At 40.3% G+C, this 19,430-nt stretch overlaps 1 protein-coding gene and 1 long non-coding RNA gene across 2 annotated transcripts in view; both read left to right on the top strand.

Annotated features, from left to right (window-relative positions):
• LOC147163481 (protein bicaudal C homolog 1-like) overlaps positions 1-11,793 on the top strand; it is a 62,416-nt gene extending 50,623 nt beyond the window's left edge. Inside the window, exons 12-21 of the mRNA XM_086093758.1 lie at positions 49-236; positions 319-460; positions 3,017-3,170; positions 4,121-4,280; positions 4,375-4,414; positions 4,485-4,639; positions 4,769-4,931; positions 6,106-6,269; positions 6,588-6,687; positions 8,137-11,793. Of these exons, the coding sequence (XP_085949884.1) occupies positions 49-236; positions 319-460; positions 3,017-3,170; positions 4,121-4,280; positions 4,375-4,414; positions 4,485-4,639; positions 4,769-4,931; positions 6,106-6,269; positions 6,588-6,687; positions 8,137-8,264 (1,394 nt within the window). The 3' untranslated portion in view covers positions 8,265-11,793. The remainder of the gene's footprint in view (positions 1-48; positions 237-318; positions 461-3,016; positions 3,171-4,120; positions 4,281-4,374; positions 4,415-4,484; positions 4,640-4,768; positions 4,932-6,105; positions 6,270-6,587; positions 6,688-8,136) is intronic.
• Positions 11,794-18,327: 6,534 nt separating this feature from the next.
• LOC147163480 (uncharacterized) lies at positions 18,328-19,429 on the top strand. The gene is made up of 2 exons (XR_015096855.1): positions 18,328-18,476; positions 19,307-19,429. It is a non-coding gene; the product is annotated as an uncharacterized LOC147163480 (long non-coding RNA).
• The last annotated feature ends 1 nt before the right edge of the window (position 19,430 follows it).

Here is a 19,430-nt window from a genome sequence, read left to right as displayed (position 1 = left end):
AAAAAAAACAAAATGGACTCCTGATGTTTCATTCTTCTTCTTCCCCAGCCTTCTCGTCCCAGCTGATGTTGCACCCGGCCACCCACGCCACCCTGAGCAGCATCCTGCTGTCAGGCGTGCAAGGTTACACGCAGAGCACGCCCTCCCCCCCGCCGGGCCTGGCGCCCATCGACAAGCAGCCCAACGGCGTCCCCGACTGCGCCAAGGCGGCCTGCGCTCTCAACGGCCACGTGAAGGTCAGCTCATTATTCGCCGCTCCGTCGCGCTTGTTAACGGCTTCCTTTCAATATTTTCACTTTTTTTGCGTCGTCTGCGCAGCATCCGGCTTCCGTCTACGGGAGGATCGCCACCGCCTCGCTCGCTGAGACGGTTTTGAGTCCGGCGCCGTGCGACTCGGTCCAAGAGGCCAGCGGACATAATCCGTCAGAACCTCGGTCCAGCAAGTCCAGCACCGATGAAGGTACGCATCACACGGGAGAAGTCGACTTTAAAAATAGCTCCGCTGAAAATGTCTGCCTCGAAACTCCGCCGGAACCGTGTTTGCGCCGCCGTCCGCGTTTCGACACGGACATTTTTTGCAGAACGCACGTATTGGACAGGAAGTTGTTGAGCTAATTGTAGCTAAGAGGTAGCTTGTAAGTGACTTTTAAGAGACTTTTTCATGTGTAATGGAGATATAATGAACTAAATGGTGGTTAGTGTTTATTTACCTTGAATGTTAATGCTAATTGCGATTGCTAACCATTTAGCATAGGCTAATTTGTTGGTCATTAATAATGCATAGCCGCTAACCCTGAGCTAATTTTATATGAAGTTATGCTTTGCTGTTTTTATATCTATCTATCTATCTATTTGCTAGTTAGCTAGCGATCAATATATCTGCTAGCTGTCTAGCTAGCTACCTAGCTAGTTAGCTGTCTAGCTAACTATCACCTCAGAAACAGATGCCTTTTTTTTTTTTAATCAGCAGCCCAAAATTGCCCAGCTTTTTAGTGACTTTTAAAACACTGTTACGTGTGTAATGTAGATAGTATGTGTGAACTAAATAGTGGTTAGTGTTTATTTACCTTGAATGTTAATGCTAATTGCGATTGCTAACCATTTAGCATAGGCACATTTTTATGGTGTTTGATAATGCATAGCCGTTAATCCTGAGCTCACAACGGCCAACCCTACTTTCATTTATTCTGACACCCACGTCACTCACCAGGCCATGCCTCGCCTTCTAAGGCCATTCACACTCAAAGTCATAGATAATACAGTGTAGAACATGAGGTAAAATTCGACATATGCAGCCCTAGTAGTAATACACCCTGGGAATTAAATTGTGAAGAAAAAAAAATCTCTCCTTCAAAACACCAGGGAAGTATTTTAAATTGTGTGTGTGTGTGTGGGGGGGGGGGGGTGATCCATATGATGTCTATTTTTAAACACCAAAAGATAATCCATGAATCCATGAACTAAGCGCGGGAGCTTTCCCCTGTCTTCTCCTGAGCTGTCGTCCTCACCTCAAGTTCAGAATGTGAAAGATTTATGTAAGTTTTAAAGCCCCGTGAAGAATACTTCAAATCACCCGATTTCCCTGAACCTCTCAGTCTGTCTTATTACTCGCGAGCGGAGACAATTTAACTTCTGCCCTCCTCGCGGTTTCCCTCCTCAAATCTTTCTCTCTCACGCATCTCCTTTTTCTCGCGTGTTTACCGAACACGTTTTCCCTGATGTGACGCGTCATGGGCAGGTTTTCTCTCTCTCTCACTCTCTCTGTCTCTCTCTCTCTCTGTCTCTCTCTCTCTTTCTCTCTGTCTCTCTCTTTTTTTCTCCGTCTCTCTCTCTCTCTCTCTGTCTCTCTTTGTCTCTGTCTCTCTCTTGCTTTCTCTCTCACTCTCTCGGCCTCTCTCTCTTTTTCTCTCTCTCTCTCTCTTTCTCTCTGTCTCTGTCTCTCTCTTGCTGTCTCTCTCTTTCTTTCTATCTCTCTCTCTTTCTCTCTGTCTCTCTCTTTTTTTCTCCGTCTCTCTCTCTCTCTCTCTCTGTCTCTCTTTGTCTCTGTCTCTCTCTTGCTTTCTCTCTCACTCTCTCGGTCTCTCTCTTTTTCTCTCTGTCTCTGTCTCTCTCTTGCTGTCTCTCTCTTGCTTTCTGTCTCTTTCTCACGGTCTCTCTCTCTTTTTCTCTCTGTCTCGCTCTTTCTCTCGCTCTCTCTCTCTCTCTTTCTCTCTGTCTCTGTCTTTCTCTTGCTGTCTCTCTCTTTCTTTCTGTCTCTCTTTCTCTTTCTCTCTGTCTCTCTTTTTTTCTCCGTCTCTCTCTCTCTCTCTGTCTCTGTCTCTCTCTTGCTGTCTCTCTCTTTCTTTCTGTCTCTTTCTCTCTGTCTCTCTCTTTTTTTCTCGGTCTCTCTCTCTCTCTCTTGCTTTCTCTCTCTCTCTCGGTCTCTCTCTCTTTTTCTCTCTGTCTCGCTCTCTCTCGCTCTCTCTCTCTCTCTCTGTCTCTCTCTCTTTTTCTCTCTGTCTCGCTCTTTCTTTCTGTCTCTCTCACTCCCTCCCTTCATCCCTCTCTTGCTGTCTTTTTCTCTCTTTCTCTCTCTCTCTCTCTCTCTTGCTGTCTCTCTCTCTCTGTCTCCATCCCTCCCTCCCGCTCTGTCGCCCACTCTGTCTCTCTCTCTCCCTCTCCCACTCCCTCCATCCCTCCTTGCTTCCATCCTTCCATCACCTCCTCCTGTGTCTCCCAGTGTATTTGGACTGGCTCGCCCACCCCGGCTCCGCTCACTTTAGTCTTTTTTGCAGGGTGGGCCGCTCCAACGCGAATTCCCCCCCGAGAGCTCCATTAGATCGCCTGACATCATATTTATTTTTCTTGGCCGTGCACAACTTAAAATGCATATTCATATCGTGTTGATGTGAACTCTCACACGTCCCGTCGCGCAGCATATAGCGGCCGGCTGAAAAGGAAGTTTTCCAGCTGCTGTTTTTCACTAATCCTCAAATCCGCCGGGACTTTTAACGGCGTCTTTGTTTATGCGTTGAAGGCTCGGACACATTTGTGGAGGTGGGCATGCCAAGGAGCCCCTCGCATTCGGCCAGCGGCAGCGAGTTAAAGCAGATGCTGGCCTCCTGCAAGAAGTCGTCGGGAAAACGGCAAGCTGTCGAACTTCTGCAGGGCACCAAGAATTCCCATCTGCAGTACGTCACAATTTAGCAACACTCTGCAGTACATTTAGTGCGGTCGTGAACTTGAAGCCGTTTGGAGGATTTCAGTTGCGCTTTGCTCGTGGAAAAACGCCATCAATGAGAAATTTGCAGGGTTTATATTAAAATACAGTGAATACAATTTGTAGGAAACGGACAACCTTCCACACTTTCCTTTTTTTAAAAGACAAAATGAAATAAGCTAAATCATTCAACTTAAGCAAAGTTACTACAATTAATTCTTCATTACAAATAAAGGATTTAACAAATGAAGAAACATATTAAAACATTTGTCAAAACATATTTCAGTTTTCTACAGTTTTGGGGTATTTTGATGACGCTGAATCCGAATGTGGCATACTTTTTACGAATTGGTTCTAGTTTGTTTGTTTCTTGGGGTATATATATATATATATATATATATATATATATATATATATATATATATATATATATATATATATATATATATACATATATGTATATAATTTTAAAAAAATAACTCGATGTTTACAAATTTTCTTGTGCTGTTTGTAGGCTTGTCTCATTTTAATTCAGTTTTTTTATGCGCATTTTTGATGTTCACAAAAGAATTATCAATCAATTAATTGTCTAAACTTTTGATATGTGAAAAACTAAAGGCAATTCAAAGAAACTAATGCCTTTTTTTTATTTTTTATAAATCAGCATCCCAAAATGACCCAGAAATCATTCAAATATCTTTGGCACTCGGAGGTAAAAAATCATAAAAATGTTATGTGAAATCAATTAAAAAAAAAAATTTAAATTAAGTAAAAACTTTAATAAAAGATTCTCAAATCAACCAACACACTGGGAGACGTTTGACGGCTGACTCCAAAGTAAAAGTGCATTACAGTCATCCAGAGATGACAAAAAAAAAAACATGCTCATGTCATTTAATGTAACTTACATTTTCTGTGCAGTTCCGATTGTCTCCTGTCGGACGCCGAGTCCAGTTCGTCAGACAGTCCCGTTGCCGACAAAAGGGCGCCGGGCAGCGAGCGAGCGGCCGAGAGGGCGGCGCAGCAGAACGAGAGGGAGCGCATACGTTTGGCCCCGCAGACCTCCTTTGCCAACATGCAGGTGCTTGCAAACGCATACCGGAAAGAAAAAAAAAAACGAGAGAGAAAAACACAATTGTTTTGATACTGAGAACAAATACTGTTTTTGTTTACAGGCATTTGACTATGAACAGAAAAAGTTGTTAGCAACCAAAGGTAAGTTAACATATTTTTATTCAAATCCTTGAATGCTGTCGCAGGCTCTTCAAATAACGTATTTTCACAGCCATGTTGAAGAAACCGGTGGTGACGGAGGTACGCACCCCGACGAACACCTGGAGCGGTCTCGGCTTCTCCAAGTCCATGCCGGCCGAAACCATCAAGGAACTCAGGAGAGCCAATCACGTGCCCTACAAGCCCAGCATGAGCACCACCTATGAGGTTAGACCCCCCCCCCTCCCCCCTCATCCCCACCCCCGCCATTTTTTACCTCCCAGATCAACGTGTCTGCAACTGATATCGACTATTGGGACGGGCTAGCCTAATATTTGGGTGAACTTCCTCCCTCAGGGTTCCCCGCTGTCGCTGTCCCGCGCCGGCAGCCGCGAAGGCGTGGCCAACGGCAGTGACTCTGACAACTGGCGAGAGAGGAACGGCACGTCCAACGGGCTGCAGGCCCACGCCGAATTCCCCGCCGCCGTCAGCAGCCCCAAGAGGAAGCAGAACAAATCAGGTCGGCAGAAGATTTCCATTTCGTTTAATTGCTATTATTATTATTATTATTATTACTGATGACAATAAAGTCAGATATAGCAACAACAAAAAACGTCTTGCGTCTATTGAGCTGAAGTTGCCCTCGGGTGGCAGCTGCTCTCCATTCCGCACCATTACGCTTGGTCAGCGAGCCCAGTTCTGTGTGCGGTTGCCATGGCGATTGGCCTTCGTGACTTTTTGGAGTGCAGGCTGACTGAGTGAGAAAGGACAGAATGATTTTTTTTTTTTTTTGTTAATGTCAAATATCAACAAACGTTCTAGCATAAAGTTTCTCCTCTCTTGCAAGCCTTCCATCCATTTTCATAAGTTTGCACACCCCTATGGTATGTAATCTATTTCTACTCTCCTACTACTATCACTTCAACTTCTCACTACCTCTTCTTCTACTATTACAATGACTACTGCCAGAGACTCATTTTCAGCCCTGGAGTTTCATGGCTCGGACCGGCACCCTTTAGTTTACAGTGTTTCAATGAAGAAGTATATATACTAGGAAGGGCGGGGTTTACAAAATTGGGTAAAAAATGCAAAAGTTCGTTTCAGTCACATTTGAAATAAAGTAAAAAGTCGTTTCTATATTTGTTTTCAATGTAATTACTTTTTTTTTTTATTCCAAGAAAGCAGATCAAGCCCTGCTATTTATCTCTTCCTTTTATTGGAGAAGCATGCCCCCCCCCCCCCCCTCAATGAAAAACCTACTGTTCCCAACAAATACAAATACCACAACATTAAATTACGAGCAGAAAAATTATCAGCCAAACATGCTATTGCGGGCCGAAATAAACAGCGCCCCCTGGCGGCCAACCGGGGGAAAATCCCGCTGGTCCCGCCGTGTCAGTCCGGGCCTGACTACTGCTTTTAACAATAATAGTCGTACTTCTTTGACTACTTCTACCACTATTACTACTAATTCTCCTGCTACTACTTTTTATAATTCTTCTGTTATTAATACTACTTCTATTACGACTAATACTTGCAGTTACTTTATTTATTTATTTGTACCTGTTAGATCTTCCACATATTTATGTTTTCGTATTATGATTACAGTTTATTCTCCTCATGCTGTATTTTTCAAAGCTCCATACTTCCATCGTTTTCAACATCGTTTCCCTTGTTGTCGTTTTGACGTCCAGCGGCCGAACATTACCTGAGCAGCAGCAACTACATGGACTGCATCTCGTCAGTGACGGGCAGCAACGGCTGCAGCCTCAATTCCTCCCTCAAAGGTTCGGACCTGCCCGAGCTCTTCAGCAAGTTGGGCCTGGGGAAGTACACCGACGTCTTTCAACAACAGGAGGTAAGACGCATTGACCCGGAATGTGGACAGAATTTGTCTCGTTTTATCAACTGCAACCCTTTTTAAATGATTAGGAAGTTTTGTTAACAGGGTTTGGGGGAGCTTATTCCGCATCAAAATAGCAAAAACGCATACAATTGTCCCAAAAAAAAAAAGTTATGAAAAATGACCTATACAGGGGCAACGAAAGGAGTCGAGGCCAACCTCGAAAATTGAATCGTTTTCTGTGTACAGAGTACATGATGGGTTTGGACTGCTTCTCATAAAGGTTGCGGAATTGTGAAAATAGTCCTGAAATGGTTTTGTTGTGACTTTCAGATCGACCTCCAGACATTCCTGACTCTGACCGACCAGGACCTGAAGGAATTGGGCATCACCACCTTTGGCGCTCGCAGGAAAATGCTACTGGCCATCTCAGGTACTTCAACACCCGGCAGACGCTGTGGCAAAATGCTGAAATAATCATTTCAATCAGATCAATCAATAACATATACAATAATACTGTCGTTGTTTATTTATTTAATTATTATATAATAATAATAGTAATTATTATTATTATTTATTCTTTATTCATTATTTATTATTATTATTTATTATTATTATTTTATTATTTATTCATTATTTATTATTATTATTTATTATTATTATTAAATATAATTTTTAAATATAAATACAAATAATTATATAGTAATAATAATAATAAATAATAATAATTATTATTATTATTTATTCTTTATTCATTATTTATTATTATTATTTTATTCTTTATTCATTATTTATTATTATTATTTATTATTATTATTAAATAATTTTTTTAAATATAAATACAAATAATTATATTATAATAATAATAATAATAAATAATTATTATTATTATTATTATTTATTCTTTATTCATTATTTATTATTATTATTTTATTCTTTATTCATTATTTATTATTATTATTTATTATTATTATTACTATATAATTATTTATTTTTAGTTTATTCATTCCCACGTATTGAACTCAATTCACTTGCATCTAAAAATTAATGCTCCCCATTAAAATGATACCATCATTACGTGCCGGGCCGTTCCAGCCACCCCCAAAAAAATCAAAACATTTTTGTGTTGTAAATTTAAGACAAATACTGTGACACTGTATTGGATACAAATGTAATTCAAAAAATAATTTAAAGAAGTGAACGGTTTTGGTAGTATTCGTAATTTAGAGGTGTGCCTTTAAGGGGCTTAGCCTGCGTGAGTGTGAGTAGTGACCTACAGCAGCTTCGTGAACGTTTTCTTATTTTGTATGTTTGAATAGTTAAACAAAAAAAAAAGTGTGCACCATTTTTATTTCACTATTGTCCATGTTTACAAAAAAATCGACGAATTAGTGATTTGTCACTTGAGAACCTTCCTCCTCTTGCGTGTCAGACAAGGCCAATCCCTCTCGGTAAATGGAAAATAAGGGACGCAGGATGAAGAAGGATTCATTTTAATTCTTTGTAGATGAGCATTGTGTGTGTGTATTTTTCCACTAGCTGATGTTACTTTTGTTTTATTGACACACTGGCTCCAATGCTCTTGTTTGGGTGTCGTTTTTCATCAGCGATGTCATCTTTTTGCACTCTGCCGTTCTGTAGCTGAAGTGATTTTGAACAAGGAAGAAAGTAGGAAAATATATGACTTGCATATGATTTGATTTAGGGTGCAATCGTTTTGAAAAATTCTGTAATTGATTTATTGTTTTCTTCCAATATTGTGATCATTTTTTCAAGGTCCTCTTCCCGTGTATTTTATTCAACAAACACAAGCACGGGAAAAAAAAAATCTGTTGCATTTATGTGATTGAGGACGAGGATTTCCTTGCTCGTGTCTTTTCAGAACTGAACAAGAACCGGCGCAAACTATTCGAGCCCCCCATCCGCTCGTCCTTCCTGGAAGGTGGCGCGAGCGGTCGCCTCTCCCGCCAGTTCCACGCCGACATGGCCAGCGTCAGCGGCCGGTGGTAGGCCAACCCGTCCCGGCACCGTCCCTTTTTTCCATGGCGCCGCGCCACCTTTTTTTCTTAAGGCCCAGACTGTTGACAGACAGCGCCATCTTGTATAAACATGCAGTTCCAAGCCATAGTTTGCCAAAAATGGATTCCTGAGGTTCGACGTTCACTCCGATCCGAGCCGTTGAGTCTATCGGAAGCGTTTGTGCGCTCCGACTCCACTTTTTCAAGGGAACAGGCAGAATGATTAGTTCAATCATTTTAGCCACTGACGCCGCTGCAGCCGTGTCGGTGACATGCACTTTAAGGTTACTAGATTTTTGCCTGTGAACGCCTTCAAATAGATTGAAATAATAATAATAATAATAGCTATGCATCCGACTTAAAAAGCACTGATGCTTTTTTTTGTACCAAGCCAAATGTAAGCACTTAACCAGCCTGATTGCGGGTGAGAGTACGACGGCGTATTAGGGCCACATATTTTTTTTTTTTTAGGGGGGGTAATATTCTGAGAAAAAGCTCATCAATTTCAATAAAGTCGCAAATTTGCAAGAAAAAAAACATACATTTGCGACTTTATGAAGTCAAAAATTAGTAAGAAAAAAACTAATACATTTGCAACAATAAAGTGGCAAATTTACGACTTTATAAAGTGCCAAATTTGCGAGAAAAAAACATCAATTTGCAACTTTATAGTTTGTTTGTTTTTAAATTTACGACTATATAAAGTGGGAAATTTGCCACTTTATAAACCTTAACCCTAAATTTGCGGCTAAAACCGGTGACTCATGAAACTCATAATTTTGCGACTTTATAAAGTGGAAAATTTGCTAAAACTACAAAGTTGGAATTTTGCCAAACAACTCTTAAATTTGCCACTTTATAAGTGGCAAATTCGCGAAAAAAACAACAACATAAATATGCGAGTTAATGAAGTGGGAAATTTTCGACTTTATAAAGTAGCACATTTGCAAGAAAAAAAAACATAATTTTGCGACTTTATGACGTGGAACATTTTTGACTTTATAAAGTAGCACATTTGCAAGAAAAAAAATCTTACATTTGCGACTATAATTTTCCACTTTATAAAATGGCAAATTTGTGAGGAAAAAAAACCTCACACTTAAAAAAAATTAATAAATAAATAAAAAATATTACCCCCCTTCTGAATTTTTTTTTTTTTATATGTGGCCGTAATACACCGTCGTAATGAGAGTGAGGGGGCGTGGCCAAACAAAGTGCAAAGTAGGTCAGCGCACCAAAGTAGACTGGTCGGCAGACCGTGTACCAAAAAGGGAACTGTTTTGATTGGGAACAAACCTCCCAAGTCCGTGTTTATGTTCAGCAGCTGTTCCGACATCTCGCCATCGTTTGCGTCCGTGGAGTTCCTCGACCAAATGTTCTACTCGTTTATAAAAACTTTTTTTTTTTTAATGACCATGTTAGGGGAAAGGGGCGGGGTGTATAATGGTAATCAGTTTACATGTGTATTTTTTTCTATGTTACAAATATCTTAATATGATTATTTGGTTTTATTATTGTCATTTTATGTTCCGTCTGTGGAGCGCTTGGAAGGCCGCAGCATGTTTTCGTCTGCATCATTTTTGTATTTTCTCCCCCCCGCCTGTTATTTGTCAGCGTCGGCCTGACGGTGGGCCTCAAAATCCCACAATGCACTCCTCTGCCTTCTCCGCGGAGCAAGGACCTCGTCAAGGAACGTTTTGTAGCCTCAAGTGCCAGTTAGCTTCTTCTTTTTTTTTTTGCGCTTGAAGAAGGGACGTTTTGCGCTGACTGCATCTCACAGAAACCACGACAACTCATTTGAAGGAATGCAAAGAAACTTCGAGAATGTTCTTCTGTCATATTTTGGGGTCATCTTCATGAAAACCTTGCCTAAGCTGCATTTCACGAAGCCAGTGGATTACGCATCTATTCTCAAGATTCTTGAAGATTTAGAGGTTCGATTTGAAACAAAAGTGCAATTTTGCGTCGTTGTTAATATTTGACAGTATTACAAATGAAGGATCAAGATTTTCTTTTTCTGTGTGTAAAAAGTGCCTTCAAGGGGAAGTCAACCCAAAACATTTGTTTTGACATTAATATGTTCTATGCAGCCCCACTGGTCTAAATATTGTCTTAGTGGAATATGAATTAAACACCCAAATCCATTCGTTTTTATCAATATCAGAAGGCGGCCATTTTGCCACTTGCTGTCGACTGAAGATGACATCACAGTTGCTCAGGTCTCAGGTAACAACCAACCACAGCGCAGCTTCAGAAAACAGGTGAGCTCTGATTAGCCGTTGCCTGAGTCCTGAGCAACTGTGATGTCATCGTCAGTCGACAGCAAGTGGCAAAATGGCCGCCCCTTTAGATGAATGAAAATGGCTGCATTAACTCTTATTCCAAAAATATAATATTAATCAGAATGTCATGTTTAGACTAGTGAGGTCAAGAAACGTTTAAGGTTGACTTCCACTTTAAAAAAAATTGACCGCCTTTCGAGTGTCGATGCATCTAAACTATTGATGGAAAATATCAGCAGTAAACAAATTTTAGTGCCTTGCATCGGAATTATTTTCCTTCAATTGCAATTTTTCAACCACTTTTGCCTATTTTTACGTCTATTTGAACCATTGTCAACGCGGTTGTCAATAACACTACAGTACAGTGAATTAGTTTAAGACAAGGTTGCCGATGCTAATCAGCTAATTTTATGTTGTTGTTGTTTTTTGTATTGAAATCTTCAAAAAATACAAAATGGAAGCACTACATGGAAACTGGTGAATGTTCTTTTAAGGGGAAGTCAAGTCAAGAATTTTCTTTACAGTAATGTTCTTTTATGCGCCTCTACTCGTCTAAACTCGGCATTGTGACAAATATTGCGCTTGCGGAATATGAATGAAGCAACAAAATCGTCCCCCATCTCAGGTGGCGGCCATTTTGACATTATACTGCCCTCTGCTGTCAACTGAAAATGACATCACAGTTTTCTGGCACTGTGATGTAATTTTCAGTCGTCGGGTAGATTTTGCTGCTTAATTTATATTCCACAAATGTCAAAATATTGTCTTTAGACTAGTTGGGGCGTGTAGAACATATTTGAAATACTTTTTTTAAGTGGACTTCCCCCGTTGAAAAAGAAGCGCTTTATTTGAGGTTTGATGTTTTTGTTTTCTTTTTCTGTGGATCATGAAGAGAGACTCATCGTGTCAAAAAAAGTTTACTTGCAGCTCCTCACAGCCTTGTTGGATGCCAAAAGGGTTTTATTGGAAACGTCTTTGTACTGCAGTTTTATGGTAAATTCATAAGAAATGTAAAACCACTAAGGGAACTCTGCAACATTTGTGCAACTTTTCAATCCAGAACTGTTTTTTTTGCACCGAAGGATTTGTGCATCGTGGCCAAAAAGCTCTTGTTCACAGTTTGTTATTCCACTTGTCTTATCTTAAAGAAGTATTTTTGTTTTGTTTTGATAAACCATAAGTCAGGCAAAAAAAACAAAAACAATGATTGACAACATTGATATTCTGAAGGTAATAAATGTATGCAAAATTACTCTTTTCTTTTCTTGTGCTTTGTCTGGGAAATGTTCCATCTGGTGTGTGTTTCTTTTCCAAACGTTCCAGTGAGACTCCAGGGAGGCTCCGAGTGGAGAATCTCGGCTGTCTGTCGCTATCTAAAAGCTTTTCGTTCCCTTGCTACCTTTCTGCTTCCAAAACATTCTCACGCAGTTGATATGCAAAAATGATTCTTCTCTGTGTCTGCTGTATTTTCAGGTGGATGGAAGCCAGAAAGAACACTTTTCATGCTCTTATGTGATAGTCTCTTCTTCTTCTTACAATTGTGAGTGCTAATTCTGATTTGCATCTCTCATTGAACTACCGTGACTTCTAATCCGTATGGAAGATATCCATTTAGTTCGGCTAAAGTCAGCAAGGATAAAATCCAGCTCACCAGCGACCCTAATGAGGAAAAGTGCTATTGAAAATGGATGGATGGATTCAAAATGGATGACAAGAGGTGGTAAATCCAGGTCCAGAAAGTAAAAACTGTGCCAAAGGAGCTAGCTATCTAGCTAGCTCCCATGGTGCTTGTTTACCTTTTAGGGAGCTAGTTAGCTAGCACCTGGGGCTAATGCCAAACTGGCAGGATTTTTATTTTCTGGATCTGAATTTGCCACCTTTGTTGTTGAATATTTTTTGGGCCTGTGTATTTGTTAAAAATAATCATGGCTCATTCTACTGTAGTATTTAAATGAGGCTGGTGTCAGACTACTGAATGATTTGGAAGGGTTGTCAATTATTGAGATAAACGGTGTTAGCTAGCTAGCTCCCATGGTGCTTGTTTACCTTTTATGGAGCTAGCTAACTAGCATCAGGGGCTAAAGCCAAACTGTGGCAGAGTTTTTATTTTCTGGACCTGGATTTGCCACCTTTGTTGTTGAATATTTCTTGGGCCTTTTTTATTTGTTAACAATAATCATGGCTCCTTCTACTGTAGTATTTAAATGAGGCTGGTGTCAGACTACTGCATGATTTGGAAGGGTTGTCAATTATTGAGATAAACGGTGTTAGCTAGCTAGCTCCCTAGCTAGCTCCCATGGTGCTTGTTTACCTTTTAGGGAGCTAGCTAACTAGCATCAGGGGCTAAAGCCAAACTGTGGCAGAGTTTTTATTTTCTGGACCTGGATTTGCCGCCTCTTATGACAACAAGAAAAACAGTCCATTGGGTCATATTGTCCAAATGACGACTTCATATCAAGCCTCAAGGGGGCAGTGTTGCTGCTTCAAAAATAAACACTAAAGATGGACACATTGCACACATTCTAGTTCAATTCCCGTTGCGTTTCTTTGAAATGCAGTTGGGTTTTTTTCATCTAAATTTTTGTTTTTATGTTCATTTTTGTGTGATGTCATGCTCGCGTCAGCTGGAGGGTGGTGATGATGATGGCACGTAGGAGGCTCCTCCTCCAAACAGGTGGCGCCACCGAAGCGTCTGTTCATCACCAGCATGTGACTCACTTGCACTTTTTCCCCTCCGTCACCTTTTTTTTCCTTTTTTTTTTCTTCACCACCGCTTTTTCCCACCTGTTTGTTGTGTAACACTGACGACTGTGTCAATACAGCCTTCTCTCACTGGGTTAATATGTGGGAGGGAAACGTTTATTGCGGTACCAGATGAACACAAGCGGTGATTATTGGAGTGGTTTTAAAGCTTCCTTTTAGGGCACAAAAAAGTGATTTCTCAAATGAATTTCACCTGTAAAGTGCATTTCAGGCTCATTCTTAGCCCGAAATCTCTCTTGTGGCGTTCACTCTCAAAAGCATCTTTTGACTTCTTCAGAAGCTTCTTAACATGTCACATTTTCTTTAAAAAAAAATTCCCCCGTTGAGTCAAACATGAGGTTTGCTGAGAAAAGCTGTCAATCAAGTCATCCTCAATCAACAGCACGGTTATGTTGTCCCATTGCATCGCCGAGATGTGAGAAACTCTTGTAAATTGCTGAACGAAAACAACTGATATGACTAAGCAGCAATCAAGATGTGGGCAAGCTTCCCACTTGACGCTCCACAATATTGTTCACGCACGCACGCACGCACGTCGACAGATTGCCTCTGCGGGAAAAAAAAAAGTGTCAACCGCGCGAGGTGTGATTTGCTTCCACGTTATGTTTGCGGCACGGTGGCTGACTGGTTAGCACGACCGCCTCCCAGTGCAAAGGTTGTGAGATCAAGTCCGGGCTTCGGCCTTCCTGGGTGGAGTTTGCATGTTCTCCCCGTGCTTGCGTGGGTTTTCTCCGGGTACTCCGGTTTCCTCCCACATTCCAAAAACATGCATGGCAGGTGAATTGGACACTCCAAATTGTCCATAGGTGTGATTGTGAGTATGGTTGTTCGTCTCTGTGTGCCCTGCGATTGGCTGGCAACCAGTACAGGGTGTACCCCGCCTACTGCCCGAAGCCAGCTGGGATAGGCTCCAGCAACCCCCGCGACCCTTGTGAGGACAAGCGGTACAGAAAATGGATGGATGGATTATGTTTGGAAATGCACAATTTCATTTTATTCTTGGAGATTTCATTCTTTAAATAAGACACTTTTTTTCCCCCCCACCGTTGAAAACATTCTTGAATATTTACTATACCTGGCAAGAGCTTAAGTGTCTGGCAGTTATCATCTCGCCAGTAAGTGTATGCCAAACAGCAGACTGGATCTTGTTGGTGAGTGTATATTGCAGAAGTACAAACTAGTTGTTAATAATAAAATGCAGTGTTCTTAAAAAAAACACACATTTATGTTTTTTATTTTTTTAGGTCTTTAATTGTTTATATTTTTAGAATCCACTGTGACATATTTAGACTTTAATGTTGTCAGAAGAATGCTTTACTTTGCAATTATGATTCAATTAAAATGTTTTGTAAATGAAAGATAAAGATTAAAAAAAATGTTTTTTTTAATGCAAAGTGAAATACAATTATTTTGCATACCACTAGGTGGCGCCCTTGTACCTCTAGTCTTATCCGTACCACATCTGGATAATCATTGCTCTACTACTGTGTGTATGAAGAAAACGGTCACGTCACCAAAGACAAATTCCTGAGAATCTGCCCGTCGCTTGAAAATGGCTCTGGATCTTCACCCAGCTTGCCTTCATATCATGACTTAGAAATTCGGTATGGGGTTGGATATATTGTCAATTTGTGTGTTTGATAGGTTCTTATTAGAATGTGCTAACGAAGCGTTTCTCACCGCTAATTTGAGTTGTTCCAAGTACAAGCTCGTCCCTCGTACAGGATGAAGACTCCATCGCTCTTCCTCCAACTTCCTTCCGTCCTCCATCTGTCGTCGTGCGGCCTCTGAACTCACAGTCGAGGTGAGCCAATCCCACACACACGCACACGCGGGTCATAATTGTCATAAAGCAAGGTATGATGAATGTCAGCATGAAAGGGATTTAGAAAAGTGAGGATGAAGAGAGGACAACAATGTGTGTGCGTGCCATTGACGGCTATAGATGTCAAAAATTCATTTGAACTATTTCTATTAGTTTAGCGTTTTCCCCACTTTTGTTAAGAGTATGAAAACCTAGGAAAAAAATGTTGTACATTGAGTACAGATATATAACGTTTGTGATTAATTGTGAGTTAACTTGTAAAATCATGCGATTAATTATGGAAACAAATTACAAAAATTTGTTTGAACTAGTTCTATTTAACATTTTTTTTACTGCTTTTGTTAACAAGAGTATGAAAACCTAGAAAAAAATATTGGACATTTAGAACAGATATAAAATTTGTGATTAATTGTGAGTTAACTATTGAAGTCATGCGATTAATTACAAATAAAAACTAATAATCGCCTGACGCCCCTAATTTTTTAATAATCTTTTCTTAAAAAAAAACGATTATTACAAATAAAATGTCTAGGTTTTCATACTCTCGTTAACAAAAGTGGGGAAAAAATTTAACTAATAGAAATAGTTCAAATGAATTTTTGACGTTTATAGGCATCAATGGCAGTGAATGAGTTTTCTTTTTTTCTTTTTTAAGAAAAGATTATTAAAAATTAGAAGCGTCAGACGATAACATTTGTAAATCATAATTAATCGCATTACTTTACTGGTTCACTCTTGATTAATCACAAATTTTATATCTGTTCTAAATGTACAATAAAAAAATGTCAACTGCCTTTTTGACATCTATAGCCGTCAATGGCAGTGAATGAGTTAAGGCTGAACAATGGAGTCAGCATTTTTGTCACTTTCAAATCGCAAAGGTTGCAATTTGGAAAAAAACACACTTGTTTGTTAAAATTATTTTCAAGTTGAATGTTTTAGTGCCAAGACTAATAAATCTGATATTGTTTTTTTTTTGTAGTTCAGATGAATTTATTGCTGGTTTGTCAGCACAAACATTTCGTTGAATCGCAATTTTGTTGACAAAAATCCCAATGATATTATCTTCCATGGGATGCTGTGTCCGTTTGTCTCCCCATCCCTGATCTTAACACATAATGACTGCGGCTGGAGGGGATGAGCTCGTCTGATGGATGGAGGAATGAAACCTCCAGAATCAGTCAGCCTCCTCCTCATCTTCCTCCTTTTATTCCCCCGGCAAAAAAAAAAAAAAAAAAAGCAGAGCGACAAAGAGAACGAGACGATGCATGGCGTGCATAACAATCAGCTTTGTTTTTTTTTCTTCCTATCTTTTTTTTGTATTCGTCGTAGCTCTTTGAGGCCTTTTGATGATGTAACGCTTGGTGTTTGTGAAGCTCAAAATTCCTTTCAACGAGCGCTCGTGTGCTAATCTGCGGCTATCAGGGCGCTGAGCTCTTTTAGCGATGAAGGCATTTAAACGCAACGGGGGGCAAGCTGCTAAGTCGCGCTCACAAGCTGCGTCCTATTAAGTCTACGTAAGAGCATCACGAGCGGAACCAACTTCTCGATATGTTCCGTGTGTTTGTCGCAGAGCCGGCAGGAGCCGGCACGACCTTCGGGGCAGCAAATTCGCAAGATTTGCTCGGCTCGAATGTTAAAAAGGTGAACGAGGCCTTGGCCGTCCGACTGAGCGCGGCGTGATTATGAGCTTAGCTTGCAGTTGGATCCCGCTGGCCTCCGTAAAACCTGATGTGCTAATCCCGCAATGTGCGTGGAAAAATGCGGCTTGTTTACAGACACATGTAGGTCAAGCCGCGCGCTTTTGGAAGCGTTTCAAAGTGACACTTGGCACCATTGGCCAGCTTTTGCGTTACGTTGTGGGATGCGGCGGCCATTTTAGGCCAGCTGAAGGGATACCCGAAGCACACAGACGATGTTCATAAAGTTCTGAGCCTGTCACAGCCACGCCAAGAGTGTTTATGAACTGAAAATAGTGGGTAACCCAAAGTCATTTGTCTAAAAAATAAAAAGAGGGCTGTCAAAATGGAAGTGTTAACTCTAGAAATCAATTTAAATTCTTTAAAGCATTAAAAAATTAACTCACTTAATTAGTTTTGTTGATTTTGTTCAACCTTTGTATTTTACAGTAGTAATTCCCAGATTTTTCTCACTCAAATATGGTACAAGCATGGAAGAAAATAGTAGTACAAAATGCGATTAATCACAATTAATTACAGAATTATTGTGCGATTAATTCGTTTTTAAAAATTTACCGGGTTAGGGTTAGTTAGGTTGTTTTTTTTACATGAATTCCAAGATTTTACTCACTCAAATATGTTACAAGCATGGAAGAAAATAGTAGTACGAAATGCGATTAATCACAATTAATTACAGAATTATTGTGCGATTAATTAGTTTTTAAAAATTAACCGGGTTAGTTAGTTGTTTTTTTTTACATGAATTCAAAGATTTTACTCACTCAAATATGTTACAAGCATGGAAGAAAATAGTACGAAATGCGATTAATCACAATTAATTAAAGAATTATTGTGCGATTAATTAGTTTTAAAAATTTACCGGGTTAGTTTGTTGTTTTTTTTTACATGAATTCAAACATTTTACTCACTCAAATATGTTACAAGCATGGAAGAAAATAGTAGTACAAAATGCGATTAATCACAATTAATTACAGAATTATTGTGTGATTAATTCGTTTTAAAAAATTTACCGGGTTAGGGTTAGTTAGTTGTTTTTTTTACATGAATTCCAAGATTTTACTCACTCAAATATGTTACAAGCATGGAAGAAAATAGTAGTACAAAATGCGATTAATCACAATTAATTACAGAATTATTGTGCGATTAATTAGTTTTAAAAAAATTATCATTTGACAGCACTAAAAAAATATACAGAGAAACCGAATCATTTGTCAGCCAGAATATATTCTACCAGGCTCCTCCTCATTCCCCTCCCCCTCCCCCTCCCTATATTACACAGCATGACTCAGGGGTCTCACGGGGGGCGCATTTACAAACGGGGTTGTCCACTGAATAGATAAGCACCCCGTCGCCTCTCCTCGGGGTGCTTTTGTGTATTAGCGAGAGCGACAAAAACAAATACAAAGTGACAGTTGGACGCTTTGGGAGGTTCACTCATGAAAATGACTCCCGACTCCAACGCGGCCAAACGGTGTTAGGAGGCGCCCAAGGCCTGCAAATCATCGCTTTGTCGTCCATTCATCGTACTCGTGACCTCTGGGAGACCTTCCTGCCCGTAATCAGCATCACACACACAACACAACACAACACACGCGGCAGGCTGTGCACGTTCCATCACTGAGACACTTCATTAGGTACAACTACACAAGCTCATGAGATTCTGATGTAATTATAAATATAAACATGATTGGATTTATGTATCGGTGTGTTTTTCCTTCTCCACACTGCAGCGGCTGTCGCTAAACCCAAATTCCTCATTTTAATGGCAACGACTTGGCATTGGCCCCGCAGTAGAAGGGTCCTCCTAAAACAGGCTTTTTTTTCTTCTTCTTTTTTTTTTTAACAAAAGCAGTCATGTTATTAAGACTCCTTGCTTTTAAAGCATAACAATTAAGTCTCCTTTTAATCGGCAGCTGTAATTCTTCCAATTGGCCTCCTTGATGATTTTGCTAATTTGTCCAGAAAAAGGCTTTAATTCGGCATCAATCAAGCTTAAAGCCTGCAGATGTGCACTCATTATGTCGTGCAATATGTCAAAGGGGGCTCCAATTCGAACCCAACCCCCTTTTTTTTCCTTCCCCGCCAGCTCATTAGTCCACTCGCAGCTGAGCTGAGCTGAGCTGAGCTGAGCTCCGGACGGACCGACAGCCGAACGTCGTGGTTCCTTTGATACGACTGCCTTTCTGACGTTAGGCGTGTTTTTTTTTTCTTTTCTTTCTTTCTCTCTTTTTTTGACGCAACACAGAGGAGGAGAACCCGCGGGATCATCTCCTTACATAAGCGCCCATTCGATTGACGACGGAACGCTCGCGTTAATCCGCGCATGCGCGCACACTTGTGGCTCTCACCGCGATCGAGAAACGAACAAGCAAGCAATTGTGCATTTTGAAATCATATTTGCATTCGTGTAATAGTGTGCAACGGGGCGGGTTTTTTTTTTTTCTTCTTCCGTTTCCCTCCTCAGCCCGTGACGTGTCGGGAGAAAGAGAGAGAGAGAGAAAGAGAGAGAGAGAGAGAGAGAGAGAGAGAGAGAGAGAGAGAGAGAGAGAGAGAGAGAGAGAGAGAGAGAGAGAGAGAGAGAGACCGAC

This window comes from Leptonotus elevatus, chromosome 13, assembly GCF_054856555.1.
Source record: "Leptonotus elevatus isolate MCC_2025b chromosome 13, RoL_Lele_1.0, whole genome shotgun sequence".
In the NCBI taxonomy this organism is placed as follows: domain Eukaryota; kingdom Metazoa; phylum Chordata; class Actinopteri; order Syngnathiformes; family Syngnathidae; genus Leptonotus; species Leptonotus elevatus.
Note: the sequence above shows the minus strand (reverse complement) of the source record. Positions and strands in the feature narration are given on the sequence as shown.